Source organism: Rhinopithecus bieti, unplaced genomic scaffold (genome assembly GCF_001698545.2).
Source record: "Rhinopithecus bieti isolate Rb0 unplaced genomic scaffold, ASM169854v2 scaffold_62034, whole genome shotgun sequence".
In the NCBI taxonomy this organism is placed as follows: Eukaryota; Metazoa; Chordata; class Mammalia; order Primates; family Cercopithecidae; genus Rhinopithecus; species Rhinopithecus bieti.
In genome coordinates, this window is record NW_016823752.1 from 418458 (window position 1) to 431653 (window position 13196).

The 13196-nt window shown below is 51.8% G+C and overlaps 1 protein-coding gene across 1 annotated transcript in view; it reads right to left on the minus strand.

The window, feature by feature from the left end:
- Positions 1–12533: 12533 nt before the first annotated feature.
- The window catches only part of SLC9D1 (solute carrier family 9 member D1), a 65704-nt gene continuing 65041 nt past the window's right edge, over positions 12534–13196 (minus strand). Inside the window, 1 exon segment of the mRNA XM_017861812.1 lies at positions 12534–13025. Within this exon segment, the coding sequence (XP_017717301.1) occupies positions 12912–13025 (114 nt within the window). The 3' untranslated portion in view covers positions 12534–12911.

Genomic DNA, 13196 nt, shown 5'->3' on the forward strand with positions numbered 1-13196 from the left:
GGTCTGAGGGTGGGAGGGGTGGGTCTGCGGGTGGGAGAGGTGGGTCTGAAGGTCTGAGAGGAGGCTCTGAGGGGAGAGGCTGTGGGTCTCTCGGGAGGGTCTGTGGGTCTGAGAAGAGGGTCTAAGGGGAGGATCTGTGTGTCTGAGGGGAGGGTCTGTGCTTCTGAGGGGAGAGTATGTGGGTCTAAGGGAAGGGTCTGGGAGTCTGAGGGGAAGGTCTAAGGGAAGGGTCTGTGGTCTGAGGGGAGAATCTGTGTGTCGGAAGGAAGAGTCTGAGGGTATGAGTAGAGGGTCTGAGGGGAGGGTCTCTGGGTCTAAAGTGAGGGTCTGAAGGCCTGAGGGGAGGGTCTCATGGTCTGAGAAGAGATTATGATGGTATGAAGGGAGGATCTGAGGGTCTGAGGGGAGGGTGTGTGTATCTCAGGGGGCTTCTGAGGGTCTGATGGGAGGGTCTGTGTATCTCCATGGGGGGCGTCTGAGGGTCTGAGGGGAGGGTCTGAGGGTCATGAGAAGAGAGTCTGAGGGTCAGAGAGGAGGGTGTTTGCTTCTGAGAGGAGGATTGAGGGTCTGAGGGGAAGGTCTGAGGGTATGACGGGAGGGTCTGAGGGGAGAGTCTGAGGATCTGAGGAAAGGGTTAGAGAGGAGGGTCTCTGGGTCTGCAGGGAGGGTCTGAGAGTCTGAGGGTCTGAGGGGAGGGTCTCAGGGTCTGAGAAGAGGGTCTGAGGGGAGGGTCTCTGGTTCTGAGGGGAGTGTCTATCTCAGGGGGGTTCTGAGGCTCTGACAGGTCTTTGTATCTCAGTGGGGGGTCTGCGGGGAGGGTTTTGACAATCTGAGAAGAATCTGAGGGTCAGAGAGGAGGGTGTTTGGGTCTGAGAGAAGGGTTAAGAGTATGAGGGGAGAGTCTGAGGGTATGAGGGGAGGGTCTGAGAGCAGGGTCTCTGGGTCTGAGGGGAGGGTTTGCGGGTCTGAGAGGAGGATCTGAGGGTCTGAGGAGATAGTCCATGGGTTTAGGGGGAGAATCTGTGGGTCTGAAGGAAGGGTCTGGGGTATGACTAGAGGATCTGAAGGTCTGAGGGGAGGGTCTGAAGGTCTGAGAAGATGGTGGGAGGGTCTGAGGGGAGGGTCTCTGTGTCTGACAGGAGGATCTGAGAAGAGGGTCTGAGGGTCTGAGGGGAGGGTCTGAAGGTCTGAGAAGATGGTGGGAGGGTCTGAGGAAAGGGTCTGAGGGGAGGGTCTCTGTGTCTGACAGGAGGATCTGAGAAGAGGGTCTGAGGGTCTGAGGGGAGGGTCTCAGGGTTTGAGAAGAGGTTCTGAAGGTCTGAGGGGAGGGTCTGTTGGTCTGAGTTGAGGGACTGAGGGTCTGAGGGGATGGTATGTGAGTCTGAGGGTAGGGTCTCTGGGTCTGAGAGGAGAGTCTGTGGGTCTGAGAAGAGGGTCTGAGGGTGTGAGAGGAGGGTCTGTGGGCCTGAGGGGAGGGACTATGGGTCTGAGAGGAGGATCTGTGGGTTTGAGTAGCATCTGAGTGTGGAGGGGAGGGTCTCTGGGTCTGAGGGGAGGGTCTTAGGGGAGAGTCTCAGAGGAAGGTCTGTGGGTCTGAGAGGAGGGTCTGACAGGAGGGTCTGAGGGACTTAAAGGAGGGTCTGAGGGAAGGATCTGTGGGTCTCTTGGGAGGGTCTGAGAGGAGCATCTGAGTGTCCAAGGGGAAAGTCTGAGGGTGTGAGGGGGTGGTTTGAGTGTAGGGTCTGTGAGTCTGAGGGAAGGTTCTGAGGGGAGCATCTGTGGGTCTGTTGGGAGTATCTGTGGGTCTGAGAGAAGGATCTGAGGGAAGGATCTGTGGGTCCCTTTTGAAGGTCTCTTGGTTTGAAAGCAGGGTCTGAGGGTAGGGTTTGTGGGTCTGAGGAAAGGATCTGTGGATCTGAGAAGAGGGTCTGAGGGAAGAGTCTGTCAGTCTAAGGGGAGGGTCTGAGGGTCTGAGGAGAGGGTTTGAGGATCCAGGAGGAAGGTCTGAGAGTCTGAGGGGAAGGTCAGAGGAGAGGGTCTGAAGGCCTGTGGGGAGGGTGGGAGTGTCTAAGAGGAGGGTCTGTGGGTCTGAGGGGAATGTCTGTGTGTCTGAGAGGAGGGTCTGTGCCTCTGAGGGGAGGGTCTGTGTGTTTGCGGGTAGGGTCTGTGTGTCTGAGAGGAGGGTCTGTGTGTGTGACAGGAGGGTCTGTGTGTCTGAGGGGAGGGTCTCAGAGGAGGGTCTGTGGGTCTGAGGGGAAGGTCAGAGGGGAGGGTCTGAGGGTCTGTGAGGAGGGTCACAGGGTCTAAGAGGAGGGTCTGTGGGTCTGAGGGGAATGTCTGTGTGTCTGAGAGGAGGGTCTCTATGTCTGAGGGGAGGGTCTCAGAGGAGGGTCTATGGGTCTGAGAGGAGGGTCTGAGGGTCTAAGGTGAGGGTCTGTAGGTGTGAGGGGAAGGTATGAGGATCTGATGGGAGGGTGTGTGGGTCTGAAAGGAGGGTCCGTGGGTCTGAAAGGAGGGTCCGTGGGTCTGAGGGGTGGGACTGTGTGTCTGAGTGGAGGGTCTGAGGGTTGGAGAAGAGGATCTGAGGGTCTGAGGGGAGGGTCTGAGGGTTTGAGGGGAGCATCTGTGGGTCTTTGGGTCAGAGAAGAGGGTCTAAAGGTCTGAGGCGAGCATTTTAGCATCTGAAGGTAGGGTCTGAGAAAAGTGTCTTAGGTTCTGAAGGGAGGATCTGAGGGAAGGGTCTGTGTGTCTGAGGGGAGGGTCTGAGGGTGGGTCTGAGAATAGGGTCTGAGGGTCTGATGGTCTGAGAAGAGGGTCTGAGGGTGTGAGGTGAGGATCTGTGGGTGTGAAGGGAGGGTGTGAGGATCTGATGGGAGGTTGCCTGGGTGTGAAGGGTGGGTCGGTGGTCTGATGGGCGCGTCTCCGGGTCTGAGGGTCTGAGAAGAGGGTCTGAGGGTCTGAGGTGAGTGTCTTAGGATCTGAGGGGAGGGTCCGAGAAGAGACTCTCATGTTCTGAGGGGAGGGTCTGTGGGTCTCAGGGGAAGGTCTGAGGGGAGGGTCTAACGGTCTGAGGGGAGGGTCTGTGGGTCTGAGGGCAGGTTCTGTGGGTCTGAGAGAAAGGTCTGAGGGTCTGAGGGGTGGATCTGTGGGTCTGAGGGGAGGGTATGCAGGTCTGAGAGGAGGGTCTGAGGGGAGAGTCTGTGGGTCGGAGGGGATGGTCTGATGGTATGAGAAGAGGTTCTGAGTGTCTGAGAGGAGGGTCTGTGCATCTCAGATGAGGGTCTGCGGGGAGGTTCTGTGGGTCTCAGGGGAGGGTCTGAGGGTGTGAGGGGAGGTTTTGAGGGTCTGAGAGGAGGGTCTGAGGGTCTGAGAAGAGGGTCCGTGGGTCTGAGGTGAGGGTCTGAGGGGATGGTCTGTGGATCTGACAGCAGGGTCTCTGGGTCTGAGAGGAGGGTCTGAGGGTCTTAGGGGATTGTCTGTGGGTCTGAGGGTAGTCTCTGGGCTAACAGGAGGTTTTGTGGGTCTGAAGGAAGGGTCTGAGGGTGTGAAAGGAGGGTCTGTCAATCTGAGATGAGGGACTGTGGGTCTGAGAGGAGGGTCTGTGGGTCTGAGAAGAGCATCTGAGGGTCTAAGATGAGTGTTTGTGAGTCTGAGGGGAGGGTCTGTGGTTCTCAGAGGAAGGTCTGAGGGGACAGTCTGTAGGTCTGAGAAGAGGGTCTGAGGGGAGGATCTGATGGGTGCTTCTGTGGGTCTGTTGGGAGGGTCTGTGGGTCTGAGAGGAGGGTCTGAGGGGATTGTCTATGAATCTGTTGGGAGGGTCTCTTCGTCTGAGGGGACGGTCTGAGGCTCTGAGGGGAGGGTCTGTGGGTCTGAGGGGAGGGTCTGAGGACTGATGGGATGGTCCGAGGGTCTAAGAGGAGGGTCTGATGGAAAGGTCTGTGAGTATGAAGGGAGGATCTGAGGATAGTCTGAGGGGAGGTTCTGCGGGTCTGAGGGGAGCATCTGAAGGGAGAGGAGGATTTGAAGGGAGGGGAAGGTCTGTGGATCTATGGGAAGTGTCCGTGGGTTGGGGAAGGTCTGTGGGTCTGAGGGGACTGCTTTGGGTCTGTGGATCTGTGGGAGGGGTCTGTGGGAAGTGTCTCTCGGTCTGTGGAAAGGGTCTGTGGGGCTGAGGGGAGGGGCTGAGGGGAACACTTGTGGGTCTGTGTGGATGATCTAAGGGGTGGGTCTCTCAGGCTCTGAGTTAACTGCAGACATGGTAAGTGCTGCGGAGGAGGTGTTAGGAGCTACAAAAATGCCACAGAGAGAGACCTGGCAATGTTGTTGTCAGGAGAGCTGATCCAAGGAAGTGTTGTGGGTTTAAGATCTCAGGGATGAGTGGAGAGAGACAGCTGGGGTCATGTGGACTGGAGGGAACTGGCGAGAAGGTCTTTAAGTCTGATGGAGGACTCTGACATTTATCTTTAGAGTGAGTGAGAGCTGAGGAAGAGTTTGGGGTGAGTGGATGGCTCTCTGTTGTTGTTGTTTTTAACTTTTTGTTTTGAATGAATTTGAGATTTACTAAAAAGTTGCAGAAATAGTACCCAGAGTTCCCACAGAATCCTCTCCGGTTCCCTCATATCCACGTCTGGCATGGCCATGACACAGATATTTAAACCCAGCACCCAGTGTGACACTGTAGCCCATGCCTGTAATCCCACAATTTTGGGAGGGCAAGACAGGAGGATCGCTTGAGCCCAGGAGTTCAAGACCAGCCTGGGCAACACAATGAGGTCTCACCTCTACAAAAAATAAAATCAAACCTGGGCGTGGTGGTGTACACCTGTGGTCCCAGCTATTTGAGTGAGGAGGATTGCTTGAGCCCAGGAGTTGGAGGCTGCAGTGAGTCATGATTGTGCCACTGAACTCCAGCCTGAGTGACAGAGCTAGACCCTATGTCAGCCCTAACCATCCTTGTCCTGGGGCCTGGGCATGGATTTTGCTGGCTCGTGTTCTCAGGACTGTAATGAAGTCCAGTCCATTTGGCAAGCATCCTGTGGAGGTAAGCATCCTGTCTCTCAGTGGCTCCTGAGCTGATGTGTCCAACTACAGGTCCAGGTGGTGTCAGCCGAGTCTCCTGGTCAAATCACCATCCTTCCTCTGTAGTGGATACTTGTCCTGGAGACACTGGGTGACCAAATCCTGATTCTCCTGGAACTTCTCTGATTTTGGCATCCATGGGGGTCTTGTCGGCAGCAATCAGTTTGATGGACTTTGCCTCGTGGTGATTTTCTGTTTCCCCCTTTCCTCAGGCATTTATCCATCAAGGTTTTCCTGCAGGGAAGAGCAGTTGGTCCCTCTTCCGTTTACATGTTGACACGGTCAATGATGACAGCGTGTGAACTTGCATGCATTTATGTTGTTCTGTAGTTTGCAATGAGCACGGCCATTGTGCATTTTGTTGCTCATACCACCCATGATTGGCCCCTGTGTCATCTCAGGGAATGACATTGACAAATTTACAGTTTAAAGCCCCTGCTTGCAGTGTGGGAGTGAGGTGTAACTGGGCAGGGTTGGATGCAGTGAGATAAGGCCCAGACTTGTTCCCACGGTAACAATGTCATCTCAGTGACTAATGAGGAGCCGAGAGCTTCCTCAGTATTCAAAGCCCTTCTTCACTGACCTAGCCCTGGGTAGAATGCAAGTTTAAAAAGCCTAATGTGGTACATGTTTGGGTCCCTCCAATGTTCTAGAAACAAATTCCTTGAGACTTGCTTGCTTGTATTTGCCTAAAGAACCCACACCTCTCAGCATGGCAATCCCCGAAGCAGGTCACTGGACAACACGTTAATTTCGAGCACAGTGACTGGGATTTCAAGGTGGAGACTTGGTCCACCCGCTGGCTTTCAAGAGTGACGAGAGTGGTGCCGCCTTCTAACTGCTTTTTAACAGGATTCTGTTTGCAGTGCCACAAACAAAGCGAGCCTCTGGGAGGCAGCAGAGCCCTTGGAGGGGAGGTGCATTTGGCAGCCGGAGCTCATTGTGGGACTACCTGCAGGCATACGGAGCATCTTTGCCTTGTGGAGCCTGGCACCAGGACTCCCGGGAGGGAAAGGGGCTCAGCTCCCACAACCGGGGAACCTATGCCACACCGGGGCCCTCACCAGCCTCACTGTCAGTGTTTCTGGGACCACTCCCCAGATTACTTGTCCTGGGGTCTGCTCAGGCAGGGAGGCAGAGCAGCCCTACAACCCCTCTGCAAACACATACATGGTCTCACCACAGACAGAGTAGAACCACACCACATGGATTCTGCATAACACCACACTGGGGCCCTGGATGTTTCCCCCTCATCCACCTTGTTTTGAATGTAGAACGAAGTTTCTTCTAACAGTTCCAGGCAGGTTGGCATATCAAATCCATCCAAACCTAGTCTGCCTGTCCTCAGATCCCCTCTGCACCACAACGCTCAGGCAGTATGATCACCATTACTTGCCAGAGACCCTCACAGCTGGGCCTTCACCTGTGACCTGGGTTCCACACACTGCTTTACCTGCATGAAGCTTGGGGGGCAGAATTGGCCAACAAGAGATGCAGCCACACGGGAGTGGCCTGGGGCTCCCGGAAAGCCTTTGGACATTGTGTGGACTGTAGAGAAGTTCCTGGGGCCCAGTGCCAGTGTTGCTCATGCTTGGGCACCTCTCCTGCCGCATCATCTCTGGCAGTGACGTCCACTGCCTCTCAGCCCAGGTGGGGAGACCATTGGTCTTTATCCCTGAGTAAGTCTCAGTCTGCTTCCACCTGCTAGTGGGGATTCTGTGGTCTGCAACTGAGCTTCTAAAACCGAGGGCAGGATAGGAGGGACGTGAAGTGGCCATTACATGGTGGGTGCTTGACACTCCTTCCTGGTTGTGTGACCATGAACCAGTGACAGCCTGAGCAGAGGGAGCCGTGATGAAGCTTGTTACTGTATCGTGCCTGGGCCCCAGCCTTGCAGCTCCAGGTATGGAGCCCTTCCAGGAACAAACTCTTCTCTGCCACTCTGGACAGAAGGCCCTGTCCATGTAGGGGGCTCTCACTGCCATTCACACACCTTGACCCTTCACTCCCCTCATGAGACTCAGAGCAGCCCTTCTGAGAACAAAGAGCAGTGAACATCTCTGGAGCCACCACATTCCCCTCGAGTGAGAAACAGACTCCTGAATGCAGGTTTTCCAGATGTGAACCCTGGCCCAGAGCCTTACCCACGGATGATGTGCCCATGCAGTCCCCAGGGTGCCTCTGACCTCTTATTCTGTAACTTCACATTTCAATTAAATGTGAATCTTCACATTTCAATTAAAGTGTTGAGGGAAGATGGCAATGACCAACACCAGCTCAAAGCTGTCCATGGATACAGTGAAGAAAACAGCCTCTGAAGTCAGCTTTCAGTGTGTGAAAGGCAGGCTGCCCTATTACAGGGCTCTCTCTGTGAATGTCACTGTCCCGTTGATCAGCCTTGAGTGAACAGCTGGACCTCCATGGCTACCATTTCCTCCCTTGCAAACCGTCATGCTAGTCAGCCCCAGCACCCAGGACTGACTCACGAGGCCATGTCTTGGTGAGCAGCGGGGTCTTGGCTGCAGTTCAGCTGGGTAGGAAGTGCCCTTTGACTTCTGCAGCAGAGCTCACTTTCTGTACACCACCCACTCACAGGCCCGTGGGGCCTATCTATCTGTCCTTGGGCTGTCTCCGTGTGCCCGGGATATGGCAGCAGTGGCCAGCATCCTGAGCCCCTACCCTCTGTGAGGCTACCACGTCCTGGCTGCTGGGTCCTCCTCTCACCCTCCCATCCCAAATCTGAAGTCTGAGAAGCTTTGTCCAGCCCCTCCCAGCTTTTGCCTACATTGCATGCCTGCCTTCCCTTTCACCCTCTCAGCTGAGTCTGCAAATGTTCCTGCTACTTAGACTTTTGTAAAACAAACACCAGGAACACAGGGAACTCGGTTTTTCCTGGGGCTGGGGCTGCCAAGAACGCACCCTGAGATGCTGGGGGAGGAAATGCCCATCTCAAAACCTGCGCAACCCTGTCCAGACCTGCACGTGTTCAGGGGGTGCAAGCCGACACTGACATCCGAAGTGAGCATGGGCTTAGAGACAAAGCCCCCCAGAAATGTGCTCTTTTCCCACAGGGTGCAGGTGACACCTGCTCGGACACATCGGTTTGTGGACACATTGGCTCGTAGGCATGTCTCATCCCAGACCACCGAAGCAGCGGAGACACTTCAGTGATACAATGATCTCCCTTTAACAACCTTTAAATTTGAAATAGTGACACTCCCCTTCCCCCCACCCCCCCCCCCTTTTTTTTTTTTTTGAGACAGAGTCTCACCTCTGTCTCCCGGCTGGAGTACACTGCCACTGATTCCTTGGACTCCTGCCCTCTTGTCTCCAGGTTCAAGCGTTCTCCTGCCCAGGCTCCGAGCCGGCTGTGCTACAGGGCGTGCCACCACGCCCAGCCAATTTCTTGTTATTTTAGTAGAGATGGGTTTTCACCATGTTAGCCAGGATGGTCCTCTCTCCTGACCTCGTGTCCGCATCCCTTGGACTCCCAAGTGCTGGATTACAGGCGTGAGCCACCGCGCCTGCCAGTGACGCCTTTTTTTAATCCTTTCACATGACAACAGCTACATGTTATCCTTGTTCAATTATGTCCTCACGCCCTTGTACCATCCCCTTGCCTTCTAGGTCTTGGGTCTGTTTTCTCTGGACCACACTTAACTTATTATAGATCATGGAATAATTCTGGTTAGATGTGAAAGGAAAGACTCCAGTTACACACCCACGAGAAAGAGAGCCACAGCCTCGTCCCCTCCCTCAAGGCACCCCCAGCCCTGGTTCTCAGGACTTCATTTCACAGCCCTCTGGTCACTGGACCATGCTGGGCAGCCTCAGTTTCCTGCCGCTGCCATTTGGGCCTCTTCCCCAGTGACCATTAACACCCGGTGGCTTCAGACTTTCTTGACTGCCTCCAGTGAGAAGCTACTTTATGCATCATCAGCATACACACCAACACGAGTGGGAAGTAGGTGAAATGGAACCCAAGTCTTCATGAACGGTGCACCCTCACCATCTATTCTGTTCCCAACTTCCCTAATGGCAGTCTAATCTTCCAATTGAATGTGTGTCGTCCACTGATTAGGTTGACTTGTTTGAGAACAAGCTCTGAACCATCCTTCAAGGGTCACCAGCACAGCAACCACTCCCAACTCTGTTTCTTTGGGCCCACTCTCTCTGTGCCATTATTCTCACCTGCCTGGATCACTCAATTCAATCAACGGAAACATGTAATTGGAGGACAACTGTGCAGAATCCATGCTCTTTTTATTCTATGACAGGGTTCCGGGCCAGCAGCAACAGCAAATGCCTGGTTGTCCATTTGTGTGCCTGGGGTCCCTCACATGGGAAACTTGCTTTGCAGTGGCAGATGGCCCTGAGGCTCATGTCTGACCCTGTCCAGGATTCGCCAGCCTGATCATTGCCCTGGGCTGTGAGCCATCTATGTGCCCCCGCCCACTGGGAAACCAAGGAAACAGCCGTGGGGCAACCCCTAGTTCTTCTAGTGGAAGGCTGCAAATTCCTCAGGGGGGGGGGGCCCCACACATGCAGAGGCTGCAACACATCTTACACACACGACCTTCATGTGTGCTCTGCATTACATACACCTACCAAGACTCACACATGGGACATTTATCCCTGGACACATGCCTGCATACCTGCACACACACCATGTACACACACCTCCACCCCCCATCTACACACCCACGCACACACACCACGCACAACCCTCACCACATGAGGGACATTACAACCTGGCATACACACCTACAAAACCTGGACACACCTTTGCAAACACACTTGCACACACCCACGCATGCAACACCTATGCATGTGCCACTACAACATACCCCCTCCACGCATCTGCACACCCCCACACATCCACACACCTGTGCACACATGCCCATCTGCAGATGCACACCTACACACATCTGCACACACCCACCTGTGCACACGTCTACCCATGCACACCTGCACGCACACCTGCACACACCTACATACCTGTACACACACATCTGTACATACACCTGCACATACCTGTGCACACACACATGCACACACACACACCTGTGTAGGTGGAGGACCAGTGCTTTTGTTTCCTGGAGAGCTCCCTTCCTCAGGCCCCTCCAAGCTGACCAGCTGCTCTCTACCCAGGTGGGCAGCTCTTATCCCAGAACTCTCCTTGGAATCCCCTCAGGGTGGTGCTGTGTGTGCTGGACCCCAGGCCATCTGTCTTGGTTTTGAAACATTTTCTACAGCAACTTCCAGAGGAAGGGCTTGTGACTCTGAAGACATCTTTATCATGCTCTTCATGGCTCATTCTCCAGGTATCGGATCCTAGGTGGAATTCATTTTCCTTGGGCATCTCAACAGCTTCACTCTACTGCTTTCGTGTTGTTGAGAAGCCCAAGGTCTTTTTATCTCTGTCCCTTTGCCTGAGAGCTGATTTTGTTTCTTTCTGAAAGCTATTTAGAACTTTATTCAGTGTTCTGAAATTTTGTGATGATGTGGCTTGTAAGGGACTTCTTTCATTTACTGTGTGGGTGGGTAACTGTGGTGCCCATATGACCAAGACAAACAAATGGAAAATGGCAGGGAAAATGTAAGAAAATTAGAGGATCAAACCAGGCTGTCCAAAAGAGGGTCCAGAAACAGAGAACCAAAGACACCAGGGACAGAGCTGCCAGAAGCAACCTGGGAAGTCCGCAGGTCTTAGGAGCACTGGCCAAGCTCCTAGGTTCCAGTCTCGTCCATCTCTCCCAAGTGTTTTTATTTTGGTAATCCTTTTTTTTTTTGTTTTCATTTCAAAGAGATTTTTTCTTGATTATTTATTTTCATAGTATTCTGTTTTTATTTTATGGATGTACTATCTTTTCATACATCCCTGACAGTGTATTAATGATACTTTTTATTTTATTTATTTATTGTTCTTTTTTCTTGGAGACAGACTCTCGCTTTGTTGCCCAGACTAGATACAACTTACTTCAAAATGTTTTAATTTATACTACTGTAATCCATAATTTATATGTGCAATATGTAATTACACCTGGCATTTTTACCTTCTCTATCTCAAGTATTTTGGTCAAATTGTTAGGCTCTTAAAGCTGACACAGGAAAACCCTGGCTTAAAGTACTTGCTATGTTGTACACAATAAATATGTTGAATTTTATCTGTCAATTAAAAAAATTCATGCAATTGAAAAAGCCTAATAAGGTACCTGCTACAGTTCAAATGCTTCTGTCCCCTCGATGTGCAGTGCAAGCGCTGGGAGGTGAGGCCTGAAGGGAGGTGTTTAGGTCACAAGAGGAATCTGCCCTCGTGAATCAGTGCTGCCACACAGGGGCCCAGGGAGTGGGTTTGCTCTCCTGCTCTTCCACCACGTTAGCACCCAGCCTTCCTCCTTCTGGAGGACCCAGCGTTCCAGGTGCCATCCTGGAAGCAGAGAGCAGGCCTGACCTGCGAAGCACCTCCATCTTGTCCCCAGCCTCCAGAATTTCAAGAAATAAGTTTGTTTTCTTTATAAATGACCCAGTTTCAGGCATTCTATTACAGCAGCACAAAACAGATGCGCACGATGCCCCTTAGGAAAGTCCTTGTGAGGCTCAGATCTTCACCTGTGTGGTTTTCTAAAATGGGGCACATAATCACCAAAATAGACGTTTAAATATCAAAAGTTATAACTTATCAATTAACACTGCATTAATTTGGTGTCTTGGAGAATAGCATGTTAATATAGAAATCATCTTAGTAAAAAAAAAATTGGCTGAAATTTTGTGTAAAGATTAACTCAACACAAAAAATTAATACAAAGATTTTAATAAATTTCAATTAATTATACTCTGATCATAAATTATCTTTATTAAAGAATACATATTCTTGTGATTTAAAACCAAATATTTTAAGTGAAATAACTAATAGAAATTGACATGAAATTATTTCATTTAACATAGTTACAATAAAAGGCAAACAGACATCTGCATTTGCCTCATTTTAGAAAACATAGGCTTTGAATAAATCTTTCGCCTTTTACTAAAAAAAAAAAAAGGCTTTAAGAATCAAAAGTAAGCTTCCAAGCTCACTGCCAGGATTACAACTTCACATTACAGAAATGTTTAATAACAAATATTTGACCAACAGATTATAATTCTTAAGTTGTACTTTTTTTTTTTTTTTTTGAGACGGAGTCTTGCTGTGTCGCCCAGGTTGGAGTGCAGTGGTGCGAACTCAGCTCACTGTAAGCTCCGCCTCCCGGGTTCACGCCATTCTCCTGCCTCAGCCGCCGGAGTAGCTGGGACTACAGGCACCCGCCACCATGCCTGGCTAATTTTTATATTTTTCGTAGAGACGGGGTTTCACCATGTTAGCCAGGATGGTCTCGATCTCCTGATCTCGTGATTCGCCCACCTCAGACTCCCAAAGTGCTGGGATTACAGGCGTGAGCCACCGCGCCCAGCACTGCACATTTTAAATGCCTTTTAATTTTGCTTCTTTACTAAAAAAACTACGAACTGATGAACTCACAATAGAAAATTAATAATAATTAATTTCAGGAAAAAAAAAGGCACATCCAGGCAACACATTCAAGGCGATTGGTAAAATGCAGCGTCCCGGGTCTACCGCACATAATCAACTGACTGCAAATAAACTACTCTGGAAAATTCTAAAATAGGACAAGAATATTCTGTAAAAGCCAGGATAACATGATTGCACCGACACTTTGCTAGAGAGCTGTTCTGTTGCCAAGGTGCGAGCTTCCCAGAAGCAGCTGCTGCTGGCCATTTAAGTGCACACTCCCCACAGACGCTTCCCTTCCAAGGTCCATCATCTCCGTGCATCAGAGGCTGGACCGTCTCTCTGGTCTGGGCACACACCTCATGATTGCAGCTCTCCACAGCACCGGGGCGAGTAAGAGGCTGAGCGTGGTCACACTCAGTATAAGGAGGTACACCTGCAACAACAAAGTGCAGAGCGGATCACAGACACTGTCAGGACTCGCACCTGCAATAGGAAAGCACAGGGCTGGTCTCACTGAGCTCGGAGGGACGTCTGCAAAGCTAGAGTCCTGAGGCTGAGCACAGTCACGCTGAGTGCTGGGAGGGATGGCTGCACGGGTGGGTGG